Source organism: Phyllobates terribilis, unplaced genomic scaffold (assembly GCF_046119375.1).
Source record: "Phyllobates terribilis strain yellow unplaced genomic scaffold, ASM4611937v1 Scaffold_9__5_contigs__length_417890890, whole genome shotgun sequence".
NCBI lineage: Eukaryota > Metazoa > Chordata > Amphibia > Anura > Dendrobatidae > Phyllobates > Phyllobates terribilis.
In genome coordinates this window covers 226,817,836-226,839,373 of record NW_027362769.1, presented here as the reverse complement: position 1 = coordinate 226,839,373, position 21,538 = coordinate 226,817,836, and the positions used below count along the sequence as shown (strand labels likewise).

General features: G+C 46.0%; 1 protein-coding gene across 7 annotated transcripts in view; it reads right to left on the bottom strand.

The window, feature by feature from the left end:
• MRTFB (myocardin related transcription factor B) overlaps nucleotides 1-21,538 on the bottom strand; it is a 322,168-nt gene that overhangs the window by 34,448 nt on the left and 266,182 nt on the right. For all 7 annotated transcript variants that reach the window (XM_073647701.1, XM_073647702.1, XM_073647706.1 and 4 more), the window contains one exon: nucleotides 2,326-2,442. In XM_073647701.1, the coding sequence (XP_073503802.1) occupies nucleotides 2,326-2,442 (117 nt within the window). The remainder of the gene's footprint in view (nucleotides 1-2,325; nucleotides 2,443-21,538) is intronic.

Here is a 21,538-nt window from a genome sequence, read left to right as displayed (position 1 = left end):
TGGAGATAGTTGGCGTGTTGAGGTAAGAAGAGGCTGTTCACACTGCTGTCCTTCATGTCTATCTGATCTTATACTGGAGATAACAGGAATGCTGAGGTAAGAAGAGGCTGTTCACACTGCTGTCCTTCATGTCTATCTGACCTAATACTGGAGATACCAGGAGTGGTGAGGTAAAAAGAGGCGGCTCACACTGCTGTCCATGATGTCTATCTGATCTAATACTGAAGATAGCAGAGGTGCTGGGAAAAGAAAAGGCTGTTCACACTGCTGTCCACCCTGTCTATCTGATCTAATACTGGAGATGCTCTGGAGAGGGACAAAAGCGCACACAAAATAGGGCAATACCGTCTGGCAAGGGGTAGGTATAATCAATGGTAGCACTCACCTAAAGGTGTTGTGTGCAGGCACGACACCTATAAATGCATCAAAAGCCGCCGCTGCTGCACCGTGGCTGGAGGAAATGGTTCTTCCAGAGGTAATGGCAAAAACTGGAAGCTGGCATGTTTAGGCGGGCTGCGCTGCGGGAATGAAGAGGCTTGGGATTCCAAGATGGTTTCTATTAATACCAACGCGTTTCTGCACCGGCCCTGTCTGATCTAATACTGGAGATAGCAGAGGTGCTGAGATAAGAAAAGGCTGCTCACACTGCTGTCCACCCTGTCTATCTGATCTAATACTGGAGATAGCAGAGGTGCTGAGGTAAGAAGAGGCTGCTCACATTGCTTTCTACCCTGTCTGATCTAATACTGGAGATACCAGGGGTGCTGAGGTAAGAAGAGACTGCTCACACTGCTGTCTAGACTGTCTATCTGATCTAATACTGGAGATACTAGGAGTGCTGATGTAAGAAGTGGCTGCTCACACTGCTGTCCACCCTATCTATCTGATCTAATACTGGAGATAGCAGAGGTGCTGAGGTAAAAAGAGGCTGCTCACACTGCTGTCCACCCTATCTATCTGATCTAATACTGGAGATAGCAGAGGTGCTGAGATAAGAAAAGGCTGTTCACAATGCTGTCTACCCTGTCTATCTGATCTAATACTGGAGATAGCAGAGGTGCTGAGGTAAGAAGAGGCTGCTCACACTGCTGTCCACCCTATCTATCTGATCTAATACTGGAGATAGCAGAGGTGCTGAGGTAAAAAGAGGCTGCTCACATTGCTTTCCACCCTGTCTGATCTAATACTGGAGATAGCAGAGGTGCTGAGATAAGAAAAGGCTGCTCACACTGCTGTCCAGCCTGTCTATCTGATCTAATACTGGAGATAGCAGAGGTGCTGAGGTAAGAAGAGGCTGCTCACACTGCTGTCCACCCTATCTATCTGATCTAATACTGGAGATAGCAGAGGTGCTGAGGTAAGAAGAGGCTGCTCACATTGCTTTCCACCCTGTCTGATCTAATACTGGAGATACCATGGGTGCTGATGTAAGAGGAGGCTGCTCACACTGCTGTTCACACTGTGATTCTGAATGCTAAGCAACTGCTGTAAACCTGGAGATAACCTATGCTACATACTGTAAAGCCATCTCCAGGTCAAAGCAGAGATGTTTCCTACTACACATGCTCACAGGCATTAGTCCTGCTATCGTTCTAGGACACAATTGTGTCAGTGTAACAAGAAGGCGGCCATTTTAATCTACTAAAGTGATTACCACTCTAACCAAAACGAGTGGAATTTGGTAACTAAAAAGTATTTAGGAATTTACTTACAATAGCGCTTCTCTTTATATTGTTTTCCTATTTCCAGAGAACCTGTTAAAGTTTTTGCCTGATAGACACAAGTAGTTAATTTGGGTCACTTGGTCAGTACACAAATGATCGTTTCCTGAAAGATCTTTCTTTCATGCGAGAGATGTTTCATCCTTCTATAACGAATGTTACTTTCTGCAATAAATGGTCTATTATCCAACATATATGTCCACCTATTACAACTAAAATGTCTATGTCTGCGCCAGATGAGACAAATGTCCATACAATGGTTGTTCAACCATAAGCCTACTTCTTATTAAGGAGGATGAACAGCATCAGAAAGACACTTATATTGCAGTAATATACTTCCTAGTACTCTCACATGCTTTACTGATGGAGGGGTGGGAAGAGAAGAGATGAAACAGAGACCGTTGTCTACCCGGGTATGCCACCTGTGGAGAGAGAGATGCCGGCTGAAGTTGGCACCATTCCTTTTTCATAGCATTGCAAGACAAGGATGACTGAACCTTGGTGGCTACAAGAGACTGTCCTCAGCATCTTAAATGGCGGAGGTTCCACTTTGCCCCGATGTATCATGTTACCTCGCACCATATGATGATAAATAGGCATTTACCTTAACCAGTGTTGGCCCAGGTTTCAAGATCACACTTGGTGCAGGGGATCGTGTAGAGAATTCAACAGCAGGAACAGACTTGAAAAACTCTGGCAGAGGTGAACTTACTGCTTGGCACTGCAAAGAAAAATGCCAGGTGGTAAAGACACAGCTTTTCTTATTTTGATGCCTCTTCTAGATTTCTGCTTCAGATAAAGTATAACACCTAGCCAGCAAAGAAACACATGGACCCAACGCCGAGTGATATTCTATGGCTGACGTGCATTAGTGTTTCTATACACATAAGACAAAGCTTTCCGACACTGAACAATGCTATTGGCAGGATAGATTTGTAGCATCCTAATTACACCGTACTGCAGCCTTGTAAAACCGGAGCTGACATTTGTCACATGCAAGTATTACTAATTGTTCCTATTTTTTTGTGTAGGACGATCTTCCTACTCAGTTTTTATATTGCATAAGGAGTGAAGCCAAAGACGTAATGAAGAAAAGGCACAGATGAAAAGCACATGCAAGACATTTTCTGTAACTGCACATAAGCCTTTTACTTCATTATGATGCAAGTGACATATGAATTACATTATAGAGTATTGTGGCTCATTAGCAAGCAATTCATTATAAAATAAAAACCAGAAAGCATTAGTAGTGTCCTGGAGTCAGTCATATGTCCGACTGCCTTTAACCCCTTTATGGCCACCATCTGGACACATGAATCCTAATTGTGGATGCAAGGTACCGCAGGTACTTCTATATCCTGGTATGATGAGACCTCCATCACTAGAAGTGCTGAGACCAGCACCATCCGAGGGTGGGGAGAAATACTGGAATAAAAAGAGGGCCCCCATTGGTAGAACAATAATATTAAAGAGGACCTTTCACCAAAATTTCATGTTGAACTGGACAAGGCTGCAGAGTGGAATAAAATGGTTCATTTTATTTTTATTTTTAATTTTGTCTCACCATTGTGGAGATATTAGCAATGAAATATTTGAGTTAATGTTAGATAAGTTCAAGTGGGTGTTATTTGTTAGTTGTCACTGGGGGCGTGTACTTCTGCCTCCTGTATGTCACTGACCAATCATAAGCAGGCAGCAACATACAAGTGCAGAAGGTCCTGTAATGATGTCATCAGGGTCACATGACCCGAGTCCACAGGTGCTGCCAGCCAGAGTGTGCAGCCGAAATAAGAACTGAAGATATATTAAACCCCACCATCAGCTCCATCACTCTGGCTTGCTATGATAGCGCCTGGAAATAAACAGTTAATTATAGAAGATAGGAGTTGTTCTGATCTCAGCAGTGACTGCTACATCCTGAATGGAGCTGTGCTGTTCAGCCGCATTCAATGTTTACATACAGCTGCTGTAGTTGCTAACAAGTGCTGATCATGGGGCTGCCGGGTGTCGGACCCCTATCGATCTGATACTAAGGGTGTAGTCAGGGACCGAGATCAAAAAGCAGTGCACGGACTGGCTGGCGGCTCTCCTGAACCGAGAGTGATAGCTGCATAGAAATACAAGAAGCTGTCACGCTAGGGTCAGGAGAGTCACCGGCCAATCTGTGCACTGCGTTCCGGCCTCGGTCCCATTTACACAGCCGTCTAATTCTGCCCTAAGGATAGGTCATCAATGTTATATGCTAGGCAAGCCCTTATCTGATCTGCAGGTTGGCGCAATATTTGGCCGCATCATAGCTGCAGTTTCTGAATGCAGCCCAACTATGTGCTTAGCCATTTTTGCTATTGATTGTTTCTGCAGGAACCAAACATATATACAAGGAGTAATAGTAAACAGGAGATAAGCACACTAAACACTACCAAGAATAAACTGGGCACAACAACTTGCATTAATGAACACCAAATCTTTGGATGTTTGTGCAGTAATCCTTCGTACACTATAACGGACGCTGACTTGGGGTTGTCAGGGCAGAGCTTAAAGCGTGAGAGATCTCTCTTGGAAGCACTAAGGGGTCTGAATTCTGTAGGGATGAGCTCTCCTGCCGGACTGGCTCAGGGCCACTTTCTTTGTCAAAGGAAAGTTTTAATCTCTGCCAGACGTTGCAGAACTAAAAAGGAGGTCCTGCCTGGCACGTGTGCGGTGGTGAACTACATTCCTAGCTATTCATTTTTCAACTGACAGAGGGATAATCACGGGTGCAGCCTGAAATATATTCTGCCTAATTTCAGCGTAGAAAAGCTGCGTTGGTAATTTCCTGTGCCGGTGTGACTTCCAATACTAAACACACCTTTACTAAACTGCTCGGGGAACAAGAAAAAAATAATTTCTAAGTTTTACGAGAATGCTCACCGGCATCATACAACAAGCAGCGTATGGTATGAAACCAATGCAAGTATTGTGTATTTAAAGCATGTAGATTATAATGTACGGTAGGTTTAGAGGAGCTGTGCATTGTAACAAGCCCATTATGTGTGTGAGCAGCAGGGGATCAGAGCAATTACCCGCTCTAGTTTATTACTTGTAATGCTTGTTCAGAAGAAATCCACTAATGTTAGTTACCGCAACTATATTTAATTTGTTTCCAATGTAGTAACTTCCTCTCTAATTTCCATTTCAGCCGTTAAAAATTATAGCTGCAAATTTCCACTAATCTCGTTAATCCAGATGAATCAGGAGTTGGAATTCTTGTAAACTGAACATTGCACAATAAAGTTTCCAATGCTAAGAAATGAGGCCCAAGAGAAAGCATGGAGGCGAAACTGGACAGTCTATCCAGTAAATATACTTTACTAGTATGAGCCCCTTTCCTCACTTTCCACATTAAAAGCAATAGAGCAGACTGGCTATACAGACAATTGTGCCCGGTCTGCCCATCTCCCCTAAATCATTGACAAATGGTAATGAAAATCAATCTTTCTTGGGATCTATTGCATAGTTAAATCAGCTATTTTTATTACAAGTACCTGTGGAGGGCTTAGCATTAGCCAAAGTATTTCAGGCTGGAGGGGCAAGATTTTTAAGTTAAAGGGAATCTGTCAGTAGGCTATATAATCTGAAGACAGCATGAGTTAGGGGTTAAAACACAGATTTCAGCTATGCCTCTCTTATCAAGCTCTGTGGTTTTGTTAGCTTGCAGTAATTGTTTTAGCACCAGCAGCTTATCATTGCTGGGACACAGCAGCACTGTGCATGCTAGTCCGCCCCCTCCTGTGATAGGCAGCTCACCGTCTATGGACACTGTATATACAGAGCCTGGTTTGGGCAGGGTTAGCTTCCTCAGCTCTGCTTCATGTTAAATCTAAAAGCTCTGATTGTGAGAGAATGGCTGCACCCAGTAATCTAAGGGATATATTGTTAGATTCAGCTTCTCTTTGCCTACATCATACTGCTCTCAGGTGAGGTAGCAAAAACCTGCTGACAGATTCTCTTTAAGTAAAACTGCAGAAGAGTCTAGGCATGACCTGCTCATATACAGCAATGAAAAACAACTAAAATGTTGACATAGGTGGCACATAATTAATGAGCTAACAAGAGTTCTAAGATTTATCTAGCTGTTTTTTTTTTTAAAAGGAAAACTGTCTAAGGCTGTGTGCCCACAATGTGTTTTTTAAGCAATTCCGCTGCAGAAACGCTTAAAAAACGCTTGGTAGAAGGTCTGCCATGTTCCCCAATGATAATCCGCATGTGCTGTGCACATGCTGCGGAAATTTCCGCTGCGGATTATCATTGCGGAAAAAAAACGCAGCACTACCAATTGTTTTGCGGAAGCGCTGCGTTTTCGCCGCCATTGACTTGCATTGGAACGCATGGAATCCGCATCACTGCATCTATACATGCGCATTCCATGCGTTTCAATGTGCGGATGGTACCCGGGTCTGGAGAAGAGGAGACTCTCCTCCGGACCCAGGTACCATAGAACCTGTAAAAAAAAGAATAAAATAAATATTATACTTACCTTCTGATGGCCCCCGGTCTCCTTGTCTCGGCTTGCCTGCAGCTCGCGATGGACTGAAGGACCTGCGCTGACGTCATTTAGTCATGTGACGGGTCACGCGACGCTGACGTCGGCAGGTCATTTAGTCTACAGCGAGCTGCCGGCAAGCAGAGACAAGGACACCGGGGGCCATCAGAAGGTAAGTATAGATTTATTTTTTTATTTTTTTTTACCATTCTTTCGGTCACACTATATAAATCCATGCCGGTTGCATGGATTTATATAGTGTGACCAAGTTGTCAAGCACTTTCCAAGTGATGCTAAAATCGCCTGGAAAGCGCTTGTCAACCCGCATGCAGAAATGCAAGTGAAGAACGCTTCACATCCGCATGTCCCTGGCAGGAAAACGCATGTACAATCTGCATGTACAATCCGCATGTACAATCCGCATGCGTTTTTTCTGCCAGGGAGATGCAGAAACGCTCAGGAAAAATCCGGAGCATTTCTGCATCGTGGGCAAATAGCCTAATGGATGGATCTTCCTGCCTGAACCATGGGCAGCAGGAATCAGAGACTGGCTTTATTATTGCAGTGTGTTTTGAAAGGCTGCAGCATTTCAGAAAAAACTTTGAAACAGCAGTGGTCATGGACCATGCGATTAAGGAGGACTAGTTGAAGAGTCAGGTCCCTGCCAGCTTCTCCTTAACCTGGTCCCCTTGACTAAGAGGTCTCTCCCTAGAGACACACATAGGGAGAGCATCAGTTCAGAGTAAAGCATACATGGCTGCAATAATGGAGCCGGTCTATGATTCGTGCAGCCTGTAGTTTGGTCAGTATGGACCAGCTGGCAGCTTCCCTCTAATGGTTACCTGAAATAAAGTAGAATTATATCCGCAGCCTGAATCACCAAATTATTCTCCCCGGAAAATCTTATGCAGCCAATTTATCTCATACGACAAATAACTGGTATAAACATTGTGGGTTAGTTTACGAAGCTCTCTAATTTAAAGGGATTGTCCAGGATTTTTACATTGATGGCCTATCCCTTGGAGACGTCATCAATATCTGATTGGTGGGGGTGCGACAGCTGCGGATTGGCACTTTGCTAACAGATTGGAAAAGCAGCTTGGTAGCAGTCACACTAACGTATTCACCATCTGTCTTATTAATCAGATGTAAAAATAAATATCTAATAATAGCCTCAACCTATTCCTCGAAACAGCCACCCTGTCCACGGGTTCATCCATAACATCCATGTATGTATTCTGTATATAAACACATGCAGATCAAATGTAGGGATTACTGTTGCCCAAAATGTACCACTATATTGACAGATTTCTGGGCGAGCTAATTGCTCTCTTCACCTTTTAGACAGCACAGTCTGTATACTGTAACCCTCTCTCTTTGCTTCTTGCAAGGTGTAGTAATTACTGTAGGGGTATGCGCGGTCTGACTTCTAATTGCTTGTCAAAATGAAAGGAAATCTATCACAAGGTTTTTGCTGCAGCATAATGTAGGGATAGAGACCCTGATTCCAGAAATGTATCACTTAGGTTACTGGGTGCAGCAGTTGTGATACAATCAGTTTTCTCTGCTGTAGATGTAGCAGAGCTCAGAAAGCTAACCCCACCCACAACACAAGTTTCTGTGTACATTGTATATTGACAGTGAGCTGCTAATCAGTGTTGGGGGCGTGGCTGGACTAGGAGGCACTGGGTAGCTAGTCCTACACATCTCCTGCTGATAAAACATTTATTGTATTGAAACAGCAGCACAGAGCCTAATAAGTGACACATCCCTGAAATCAGGCTCTCAGCCCCTACATCATGCTGCCATCAGATTACATAGATTCCCTTTGATACAAAAAATATATTTCTTATAAGAAGCGACTTCATGTTATACAGACAAAGCTCAACGTCTCACCCTCCACCGGTATCTCAAGTCTATTAATTTAGAATCCAGAACATGGTTGTGTGTGAATGTGGGGTCAGTGCCATTTTCAGAGAAGTAAGAGACCGCAGTGAATTGTTCTCGACTTAAATGAGATGGTTTATTTTCTCAGAAATTCCAAGCGAGACATTCTTTATGACTGACACATCTAAACATAACACATAATGCCGCTAATTAATCCCTTGGAGAACATTACAATTTATTAATTCTAAAGACACCGAGGCCCGTGAAGGCTCCCTTGCTGAATAGGTCTTATCCACAAATGATGCTGCCTGTGTGTTTATTGTTCTAATTAAAATGTGATCGGAGCAATTACCATGACTCAATATTACTGGCAGATGGCACATTCTTATAGGGCATGCGAGGCATCCGAAGCATTGAGTCCATCGCTCCATCCAAAATACCGAGCCCGAAATGCTAAGATAATACAGGTGGGGGCGGAATTAATTCTCCTCGGCTTCTTTATACTAATGAGTGTCAGTTTTCACTTTCATCATTAATGCCTGACATTAGGAAATACATATGGTAGTGCACCACGTATCCTACTCAAAAATCATTAGGACAGGCTTATTGTTAAGTACTTCCATTTTTCAGGTTATGGAGTTAAAGTAACAGAAAGGGATTATAGCAGCTACTCTAATGCACACGTGTTATTTCTAGCAGATCAAAATGCCCATAAGCATCAGCCTAAATAATGTTGTTTTTAGCCGATCTTTCCAGTCATTATTTACATTTTCATTGAATAGTTGTTTGTGCATGAACCATTCAAGGGAATCTGTCAGCAGGTTTTTGCTATGTAACCAGAGAGCAGCATAATGTAGGAGCAGAGACCCTGATTACAAGGATCACTACAGAACAGCAGAGACCCTGATCACAGGGATGACTACAGGACAGCAGAGACCCTGATCACAGGGATCACTATAGGTCAGCAGAGACCCTGATCACAGGGATTACTACAGGACAGCAGAGACCCTGATCATAGGGATTACTACAGGACAGCAGAGACCCTGATCACAGGGATCACTATAGGTCAGCAGAGACCCTGATCACAGGGATTACTACAGGACAGCAGAGACCCTGATCATAGGGATTACTACAGGACAGCAGAGACCCTGATCACAGGGATCACTATAGGTCAGCAGAGACCCTGATCACAGGGATGACTACAGGACAGCAGAGACCCTGATCACAGGGATCACTATAGGTCAGCAGAGACCCTGATCACAGGGATGACTACAGGACAGCAGAGACCCTGATCACGGGGATCACTATAGGTCAGCAGAGACCCTGATCACAGGGATCACTATAGGACAGCAGCGATCCTGATCAAAGGGATTACTACACGACAGCAGAGACCCTGATCACAGGGATCACTATAGGTCAGCAGAGACCCTGATGACAGGGATCACTAAAGGGCAGCATCACAGAGATCACTATAGGTCAGCAGAGACCCTGATTATAGGGATCACTACAGGCCAGCAGAAACCCTGATCACAGGGATCACTATAGGTCAGCAGAGACCCTGATCACAGGGATTACTACAGGACAGCAGAGACCCTGATCATAGGGAACACTACAGGACAGCAGAGACCCTGATCACAGGGATCACTACTGGACAACAGAGACCCTGTTACAGGGATCACTGCAGGACAACAGAGACCCTGATTACAGGGATCACTGCAGGACAACAGAGACCCTGGTTACAGGGATCACTATAGGACAGCAGAGACCCTGTTACAGGGATCACTATAGGACAGAAGAGACCCTGATTACAGGGATCACTATAGGACAGCAGAGACCCTGGTTACAAGGATCACTACAGGACAGAAGGAGACCCTGATTACAGGGATCACAACAAGACATCTAAGACCCTGATTACAGGGATCACTACAGGCAGGGCTAAATATCCGACTCCGACTCCTCAATTTCCCTGACTCCCGATTCTACAGCTCTGCCTCACAATTGAGCATGTACATAAAGTGCTGCACAGATTCATCTCAACTAAAAGTCTAGATCCTTAGATCAGGAATAGGACGGACATTTATAGGACATATCATAACTTTCCCAAATTCTTATGAAAACATTTACAGAACATACTGCATTGCACTACTGTACCAATTTATTATATATTTTAGGAGCAGGTCCATTTTATACCAACTTCAACTCCGACTCGGCCCTGCCAGACTACAGGACAGCAGATACCCTGATCACAGGGATCACTGCAGGACAACAGAGACCCAGATCACAGGGATCACTGCAGGACAACAGAGACCCTGATCACAGGGATCACTGCAGGACAACAGAGACCCTGATCACAGGGATCACTGCAGGACAACAGAGACCCTGATCACAGGGATCACTGCAGGACAACAGAGACCCTGATCACAGGGATCACTGCAGGACCACAGAGACCCTGATCACAGGGATCACTGCAGGACAACAGAGACCCTGATCACAGGGATCACTGCAGGACAACAAAGACCCTGATCACAGGGATCACTGCAGGACAACAGAGACCCTGATCACAGGGATCACTGCAGGACAACAGAGACCCTGATCACAGGGATCACTGCAGGACAACAGAGACCCTGATCACAGGGATCACTGCAGGACAACAGAGACCCTGATCACAGGGATCACTGCAGGACAACAGAGACCCTGATCACAGGGATCACTGCAGGACAACAGAGACCCTGATCACAGGGATCACTGCAGGACAACAGAGACCCTGATCACAGGGATCACTGCAGGACAACAGAGACCCTGATCACAGGGATCACTGCAGGACAACAGAGACCCTGATCACAGGGATCACTGCAGGGCAACAGAGACCCTGATCACAGGGATCACTGCAGGGCAACAGAGACCCTGATCACAGGGATCACTGCAGGACAACAGAGACCCTGATCACAGGGATCACTGCAGGGCAACAGAGACCCTGATCACAGGGATCACTGCAGGGCAACAGAGACCCTGATCACAGGGATCACTGCAGGACAACAGAGACCCTGATCACAGGGATCACTGCAGGACAACAGAGACCCTGATCACAGGGATCACTGCAGGACAACAGAGACCCTGATCACAGGGATCACTGCAGGACAACAGAGACCCTGATCACAGGGATCACTGCAGGACAGCAGAGACCCTGATCACAGGGATCACTGCAGGACAGCAGAGACCCTGATTACAGGGATCACTGCAGGACAGCAGAGACCCTGATTACAGGGATCACTGCAGGACAGCAGAGACCCTGATTACAGGGATCACTGCAGGACAGCAGAGACCCTGATTACAGGGATCACTGCAGGACAACAGAGACCCTGATTACAGGGATCACTGCAGGACAACAGAGACCCTGATTACAGGGATCACTGCAGGACAACAGAGACCCTGATTACAGGGATCACTGCAGGACAACAGAGACCCTGATTACAGGGATCACTGCAGGACAACAGAGACCCTGATTACAGGGATCACTGCAGGACAACAGAGACCCTGATTACAGGGATCACTGCAGGACAACAGAGACCCTGATTACAGGGATCACTGCAGGACAACAGAGACCCTGATTACAGGGATCACTGCAGGACAACAGAGACCCTGATTACAGGGATCACTGCAGGACAACAGAGACCCTGATTACAGGGATCACTGCAGGACAACAGAGACCCTGATTACAGGGATCACTGCAGGACAACAGAGACCCTGATTACAGGGATCACTGCAGGACAACAGAGACCCTGATTACAGGGATCACTGCAGGACAACAGAGACCCTGATTACAGGGATCACTGCAGGACAACAGAGACCCTGATTACAGGGATCACTGCAGGACAAGAGAGACCCTGATTACAGGGATCACTGCAGGACAAGAGAGACCCTGATTACAGGGATCACTGCAGGACAACAGAGACCCTGATTACAGGGATCACTGCAGGACAACAGAGACCCTGATTACAGGGATCACTGCAGGACAACAGAGACCCTGATTACAGGGATCACTGCAGGACAACAGAGACCCTGATTACAGGGATCACTGCAGGACAACAGAGACCCTGATTACAGGGATCACTGCAGGACAACAGAGACCCTGATTACAGGGATCACTGCAGGACAACAGAGACCCTGATTACAGGGATCACTGCAGGACAACAGAGACCCTGATTACAGGGATCACTGCAGGACAACAGAGACCCTGATTACAGGGATCACTGCAGGACAACAGAGACCCTGATTACAGGGATCACTGCAGGACAACAGAGACCCTGATTACAGGGATCACTGCAGGACAACAGAGACCCTGATTACAGGGATCACTGCAGGACAACAGAGACCCTGATTACAGGGATCACTGCAGGACAACAGAGACCCTGATTACAGGGATCACTGCAGGACAACAGAGACCCTGATTACAGGGATCACTGCAGGACAACAGAGACCCTGATTACAGGGATCACTGCAGGACAACAGAGACCCTGATTACAGGGATCACTGCAGGACAACAGAGACCCTGATTACAGGGATCACTGCAAGACAACAGAGACCCTGATCACAGGGATCACTGCAGGACAACAGAGACCCTGATCACAGGGATCACTGCAGGACAACAGAGACCCTGATCACAGGGATCACTGCAGGACAACAGAGACCCTGATCACAGGGATCACTGCAGGACAACAGAGACCCTGATCACAGGGATCACTGCAGGACAACAGAGACCCTGATCACAGGGATCACTGCAGGACAACAGAGACCCTGATCACAGGGATCACTGCAGGACAACAGAGACCCTGATCACAGGGATCACTGCAGGACAACAGAGACCCTGATCACAGGGATCACTGCAGGACAACAGAGACCCTGATCACAGGGATCACTGCAGGACAACAGAGACCCTGATTACAGGGATCACTGCAGGACAACAGAGACCCTGATTACAGGGATCACTGCAGGACAACAGAGACCCTGATTACAGGGATCACTGCAGGACAACAGAGACCCTGATTACAGGGATCACTGCAGGACAACAGAGACCCTGATTACAGGGATCACTGCAGGACAACAGAGACCCTGATTACAGGGATCACTGCAGGACAATAGAGACCCTGATTACAGGGATCACTGCAGGACAACAGAGACCCTGATTACAGGGATCACTGCAGGACAACAGAGACCCTGATTACAGGGATCACTGCAGGACAGCAGACACCCTGATTACAGGGATCACTGCAGGACAACAGAGACCCTGATTACAGGGATCACTGCAGGACAGCAGACACCCTGATTACAGGGATCACTGCAGGACAACAGAGACCCTGATTACAGGGATCACTGCAGGACAACAGAGACCCTGATTACAGGGATCACTGCAGGACAACAGAGACCCTGATTACAGGGATCACTGCAGGACAGCAGAGACCCCGATTACAGGGATCACTGCAGGACAGCAGAGACCCGGATTACAGGGATCACTGCAGGACAGCAGAGACCCCGATTACAGGGATCACTGCAGGACAGCAGAGACCCCGATTACAGGGATCACTGCAGGACAGCAGAGACCCCGATTACAGGGATCACTGCAGGACAGCAGAGACCCCGATTACAGGGAACACTGCAGGACAGCAGAGACCCTGATTACAGGGATCACTGCAGGACAGCAGAGACCCCGATTACAGGGATCACTGCAGGACAGCAGAGACCCCGATTACAGGGATCACTACAGGACAACAGAGACCCTGATTACAGGGATCACTGCAGGACAGTAGAGACCCTGATTACAGGGATCACTACAGGACAGCAGAGACCCTGATTACAGGAATCACTGCAGGACAACAGAGACCCTGATTACAGGAATCACTGCAGGACAACAGAGACCCTGATCACAGGGATAACTACAGGGCAGTAGAGACCCTGATCACAGGGATAACTACAGGGCAGTAGAGACCCTGATCACAGGGATCACTACGGAACAACTTGGCATGTGCAGAGTAGTCCAACCCTGCCCCCAGCATTTATTAGCAGCTCACTGTCACTATACAATGTACACAGAAAGCTGTGGTGTGGTTGGGGTATACACAGCCAACTGTGCTCTGTTAGATCTGCAGCAGAGAAAACTGTGACTCGATTACAACTGCTGCACCCAGTAAACTAAGTGATACATCGCTGGAATCAGACTCATCTAATATGTATGGGGCTCTGAGAAAGGCAGGGATGACAAGTTACTGCGAGGCCATAGAGATCACATACATGTTAGATACATGATGAATGGTAAATTTCATTTTGTTAGGTTGGTTGGCAATATGTATGAAAGAAGCTGGACTGTCAACCAAGGACTGTCCCAATATCCTGATCCTTTCCTATCAGTAATATAGACCCTTCCCAGAGAACAAAAAGGCTAGGTTCACACGAACATTTGTTTCTATTTTATTATTGATTACTTTTACTAATTAATATTTTTTTGTATCTAAAAATAAGGGAGCAAAAACAAATACAAATAGATTTGAAAGGGAACTGTATTTTCTAACAAGTTATATTTTTTTTTAATATTCAATCTCTGTCTATGCGACTCTAATCTTGGGTCAGGAAACCCATGGTCAATCCGGGCATTGAGGTCCATATATGGCCCATGAAATATGGCCAGTAGTCCCCATTTTTATTCCTTAAAACGCAACTTTCTGGCAGCATCCATGCCTCCTGCAATTTGGAGAAATGCCAGTTGCCAAGCAGAGACACTGGGAAGTTGAGCAGCGCAAATAAGCATATTATGGCAAAAAAAGAGAAAACCTTGATATTTGGTCAAAACATGAGTCTGTAGGCTTCTTTAAAACTTTATTGAAAAATTAGTCAGTTTGCCATAGATCTTGATAAGAAAAACATTCAAGTTCCAATCAGTTTATTTTTTTCAGCTGTGACATTTTTTTGTTAATATATCCCATAAGGTGATTTTCATGTAAAAAAAAACCCAGCTTAGAGAACATGCAGACATCTAACCAACTGCGAGAGATCTTTCCATGTATGTCTGCTTTTATCAATCCCTTTAATTTTTTTTTAGACAAAGTTAATGGAGTCTAATCAGCTTAGCAAGACTCAAGAGACTGGAAGACAATTTTACTGTTCCAATTATTCAATGAAGAATATGAAAGATTTTGCAGCCGTATATAAAAATATCTGGCATAAAACTTCACAATGAATTATTAGATGCATAAGCATACACGTATATACATGTATCCCCTTTCCTACTCAAGTGTGACATCCATGATTGGAAGAAGCTGGCTGTATCCCCTTAAAGGAACACTATCCCAAGAAATAAAGGTATGAATTAAACAAGAAACATAGTGGTCCTACAATTGTTTACTCTGCAGCATTTTCTGTACAACACTAAAACCCCTAAACCCTACAACCCTAAAAAGTTGTGTAGAACCTCAGTAAAGAACACAAGGTTCAATCTCTTGCTGATGAGTTCTTTTTTTGTCCTGTGGACAATTGACCAAAGGGTTGGGCCTTAGCTATCTGTGGCAGACAGTACAGCAGAGAAGCTTCTGCTGCAGTCAGTTGTCCTACGGCCAGACACAGGACAGTGAGGAGGAGATGGATGATCTCCTGAGACACAAAGATGATTTATTTTTATATTTTTCATTATTTTTGTAGTATCAGACAAATAGTATCAAAGAAAAGGAGGTGATTAATGTTTTTTGTGCCATTTTTATATATGCTAGTGGTCCTTTATGGCAGGGAATCCCATATACTAGGTATAAAAGACCTGTTACGCATCACTAGAGCGAGAGACAGACTGACAATGAGCAGAAGATATAAACGAGAAACACTTATGACGTCTTCATTTCTGAAGGCAATAAAAAGGCTCAATATTTCCAAGGAAAAATCAGGGTCAATTGTTTATGAAGTTATGAATGGTAGGCTTCCTCTTTCAATCAATGTGCCGTTGTGGAGCTCTTTGTGCATCCTTATAAGTATTGGTATTCGTTTGTGTATACTTATTATTGTGCCTGGAGTTCTTCTAGCGCTCGGTGTCTGTAATATCGGAACATTAACAGCTACGCACTTATATCACTCGAGCTGGAAACCTCTGCAAAACTTAGTGTAGGCCCCAAGGAGAATCTGCTTCTTGTAATGGCAGTTTATTTAGGAGAAATATATTACAGCTGATGCTGGAGGATTCAGTAATGCACACGTCAGCGCTGTCTCTAGCAGCTTTACTAAACTTGCTGAAATTGCTCAATACTTCTTCCAATGTGCGGAAGCTTTACTTTCAGTTAGTGTTGAGCCACACCCCGTAGTGTTCGAGTTCGGTTCGGTTCGTCGAACACCCGTGTGTTCGCCGAACTGTTCGTCGAACACCTTCGAACACCGTTAAAACCAATGGCAGGCAAACAAAAACACATAGAAATACATAGAAAACACCTTCAAAGGTGTCCAAAAGCTGACAAACTGCTCAGAAGACACAACTAACACATGGAAAAGTGACAAGTACATATAGTCATGCGAAAAGAAAAGAGGTGGAGGAGTAAAAGGAGGGGGAGACACAGATATAGGCATGTCATGCCCTTCTAAAATCCAAAAAGTGAGAAGCCGACACGGCCAGTCCGCTCCTGCCCGTGCCACCTCCGTGTCGCCGGGTTTGTGCCAGAGCCGCGGTGAACCCTGATGGCCAGCCCCCCTCTCCCAATACTGGTGCCTGTCTGCTGGTGGGTCGAGCGAGCCCCCCTGTGGTGGAGGCAGCTCTAAGCTTTTTAATTTAAATTGTCTCTCTAATTTGAATGAATACACTTTAAATCCATTTACAAGGATCTATTGGAGGGCAAGTCTCATGCCAGCAGCCGCGTAATTCCAGCTCCAGTAGCGTCCACTAAAGCTGCTGCAGTTAAAAAGCTTTTATAAGGATCGAGCTCGGCTGTCCACCGCAAGGCATCCTACTGCCAGTCCCAGCCCCTATGCCTTGGGGTGCCTCCTGATGCTCTTCACTAAGTATCCCATGGTCCCGAAGCATTTCCTTTGAAAAAATGAAGTGTCCAAACTACAGGTGGTGTAGCTTGCTTAACAGCCGGGATAATCCGCTGGCTAGCAGACCCTGCTACTAGGCACAAAGTATTTCCTGGGCTAGATGCAGTTAAAAATTTGTAATTAGATACTCTCGTTGGATGCTGAGAAAGCATTCCATAGAGTCTCCTGGCACGCCATATATGATTCTCTTAAAAAGCTTGGGGTAGGGGTCTAGGGGACCCTTTTATAGCCAAAATCACGGCCCTGTATTGCAATACGTCACCTAGGCTGAAGATAAATGGAACTGTAGCACTCTGAGGGCTCGGTTGCTACAGAGGTATTGCACCTCACCCAGAGGTGTGATATCTCACTCTCAGGTAAGGATGTAGTGTGGATCAGGACCCGACACCTGCATGCATTACACCACATTGCCGTGGGGCAGGGCGACCAATATGCCCCTGAGATGGGCACGACAGTCCCTGTCCCTGGCTGGAGTGGGGGGAGGGAACACTGAGGAAGGGGAACCCTGTAGTGCAGGAGCAGGGAGGAAGCAGTTCCTGGGTGCATTGAGAAGGGAGTATAAAAGGTGGGCACCATCTTAGTTCAGTGCAGAGAAGTCTGAGCAGAAGTGGCAGGGAGCAGGGGCTCTGCATGAGCTCTGCTCCGGAGGCGGGCCTAGTAACAGAGGCCCAGGCCTGGAAGAGGGAGAAGGAAGGAAGAGGAGCGGAGAAGGCTCCAGGAACGAGGAATGAAGGGATCCCAGGGGTGCGGACGGGCGAGTCGCCACCGCACGCCAGAATCCACCTGCGTGGAGGGGTCAGGCCAAAGGGGGAGACCGGTCCCCGAAACTAGTGGAGGCAGGAAACGACCCTCAGCTAGAAACAGGAGGCTGTGACATTTTATGTGGCGCAGCCCCTCGCTACACCCGCTAGGAAGGCACCACATAGGGTCAGGGAAACTGGCGCCAAGTTTACCAAGAGGAGGCCCGAGGCAGCCGGACAGAAGGGTTGGTAAGAAAGGCCAGACAAAGGACACACAAAGGGGGTCATGTGAAGCGCTCCAAAGTTATCTGGGAGTTGTCTGAGCCCCTCACCTGGTGAGCACAGTACGACGTGGGCAGCCGTTACCTGCAGACGTGGTCTGGATAATAAGAACTGTGAGTAAAGGCCCTGGACTGCATCACTGACTCCGTGTCGTTACTGCTGCTGCCCTGCACCATCACCCCCATCCTCCGCATACACTGCCCTGAGGCTATACTCCTCCCGTGGGGAGTTATGCTACGCTCTGCTGCACCCACAACACCAGCCTTAGCAGTCTGCCCTGTAGCGGCGGTTCACTCTGACCGCAATCCACGGGTGGCGTAGTCGGACATTTAAACATCAAAACCACATAAATAGTTCCGCCACTGGTTTGACCGCCCTGAGCCACGGAACCGGGTTGCCGCCACGGAGACTACAACCACCAGCATCCACCAAAAAGGGTCCGGCTCCGGGTGTCCCAAGGCCCAGGGGGCGCGTCAGAACATTTTCATCACCTTTCACAATCACCAATGGGACAAGGCAGGGATGTCCTCTGTCCCCTCTCTTATACATCCTAGTGACGGAGCACCTGCTCTCATCAATTCGCCATAACCCCAATATTAGGTGGATTGAGGTGGGAGGCACCGAGTACAAGTGCTCTCTATTTGCTGATGATGTCCTAGTATATATCACTCAATCACATATATCCATCCATGCTGTTATGGCTGAAATAGATCACTTTGTTACATGGTCAAATTTTAAAATCAATGCAGCGAAGTCTGAGGCCCTCGATGTCTCCCTCCCCAAATCCATATAGGATTCCATCCAGTCCAACTTTCCCTTTGCCTGGCCCTCACAGGGTATCAAATACTTAGGAATTCCTATTCATAGAGACCTCTCCCATCTATGTTATCTTAATTTTGGGCCCTTTATTGAACAACTCCATACAGACCACAATTGGCAAGTTAGAACTGTAAGATTCACTACGTGAACCACTGGTGTTTTGTGGAAAAGCACATGTACACTGTGTTCCAAATTATTATGCAAAAAGTGTTTAGGAGTGATAAGGGAAGAATTTGTTTGTTTGTCAGTTAAACTCATTGATGGTGATGTGTGTCAGGGCTCTTTATATCACTGTAAGCAATTGCAGACACCAGTGCTAATTAGTTTGGCAGGTGTGTCCAATGAAAGGCAAGACTACTTAAGAAGGCTCTCTCACATTATTCAGCAGCCTACATTTTCTGCCAAAATGGGAAAGAAAAAGGATGTGTCGGCTGCTGAGAAGCAACAAATTGTGGAGTGTTTAGGTCAAGGCATGACTACAATCAACATTGTGCGATGATCAGGATGAAGTGTCTTGGCAATCAAGAAGTATGTAGCTGATTCACAGTACACACGTGTGCGTGCTGATAAGGGCAAATTGAGGACTCTTTCCTACAGGCAATTACGTCAGGTTGAAAGAGCAGCGGCAAAAAAGCCTTGTCATAGCAGCAGACAAGTTTTTGAAGCTGCTTGTGCCTCCAACGTCCCCCGAACAACAAGATGCAGGGTCCTTCAGAGGTTTGCAGCTGTGCATACGCCATCCTGTCGACCTCCTCTATCCACTTCACACAAGCAGAAACGGCTCCAGTGGGCCAAACATTACATGAAGACTGATTTCAAAACTGTTTTGTTCACGGATGAGTGCCGTGCAGCGCTCGATGGTCCAGATGGATGGAGTGGAGGATGGCTGGTTGATGGACACCCCACGCAAACACGGCTACAGCGCCAACAAGGAGGAGGTGGAGTAATGTTTTGGGCTGGAATCATGGGGAGAGAGATTGTCGGCCCCTTTAGGATCCCTGAAGGCGCTAAAGATGAACTCCATAATGTATGTGGATTTTCTCAAACAGCACTTCCTGCCATGGTTCAAGAAGAAGAACCGTGTATTTCACAGCAAGATCATTTTTCTGCATGATAATGCACCATCTCATGCTGCACATAAAACATCTGCATCTCTGGCTGATATGGGCATAAAAGGGGACAAACTTATGGTGTGACCCCCATGCTCCCCTGACCTCTACCCTATTCAGAACCTTTGGAGCATCATTAAAAGGAGTGTCTATGATGGCGGGAGGCAGTTCACATCTAAGCAACAGCTCTGGGAGGGTATTCTGTCCTCATGCAAAACAATTGAAGCAGAAACCATCCAAAACCTGACAAATTCAATGGACGAGAGAGTTCAGAAGCTCCTTTCGAACAAGGGGTCCTATGTGAAAATGTAACATCACCTAGAATAATGTTTTGAGTTGAAAACTGTTTGATTTCAGTTTCTAACAACCTGCTAATGCTTATAATTTCAAAAATGACCATTTTTTTGGTCTTTATTAAAATGAAAAGGTTGATCGAAAAGTTTGGGGGATCTAAGAGTGTGGCAACCAGTAGTCATGATTACTTCGAATTCTGACAATATGAGGGTCATGTTGCAGGTAGTGCAGCAAGAAGGCACTTATGTGTCTTGCGCATCTCGGAGCCCCAAAATTATTTTCCGGGCTAGATGCAGCTAAAAATTATTTTTAATTTTAAATCTGGTGGAGCTTATTATAGATGGCCTAATAGGATCAGTGCTGCACACTGCTACAAAGCCCAAATTATTTTCCAGTCAAGATACAGATAAACATGATTAGTAATTTGAAAGCTTAAAACGGTTGGTAGGGTGATTTTAAACAATCATCACGCTTTTACTCTCCCCAGGATGACACAGGGGTAGAAAAGTCGTTTCGGATCCATGATTTGTTCATCTTTATGAACGTGAGTCTGTCTACATTATCAGTGGAGAGCCGCGTGCGCTTATCTGTCAGCACACCACCAGCAGCGCTGAACACACGTTCAGACAGAACGCTGGCTGCGGGGCATGACAAGATCTCCAAGGCGTAAGTGGCTAGCTCCGGCCATTTATCCAGATTGGAAGCCCAAAAAGAGCAAGGGTCCAGTGACACAGTCGTGGCTTCAATGTTTACTTGGAGATACTCCTGTACCATCGTCTCTAGGCGTTGACTATGTGTCAGACTTCTTGTCTCCTGTGGCCTTGCAAAGGATGGGCTAAAAAAGTGGTGAAATGATTCCGCAAAATTGATGTTACCACCAGATACTGTGGTTCTGTTACGGTTTGAGTGCTGAACACTTGACGGTCCCACGGTTGGCAAGTTGGAACTGTGAGATTCACTACGTGCACCACTGGTGTTTTGTGGAAAAGCACATGTAAGATTCTGCAACAGTCTCTGCTGATACTCCTGCATGCGTGCATCCCTTTCTATGGCAGGAATAATTTCTGCAAATTTACTTTTGTACCGGGGATCTAACAGTGTGGCAAC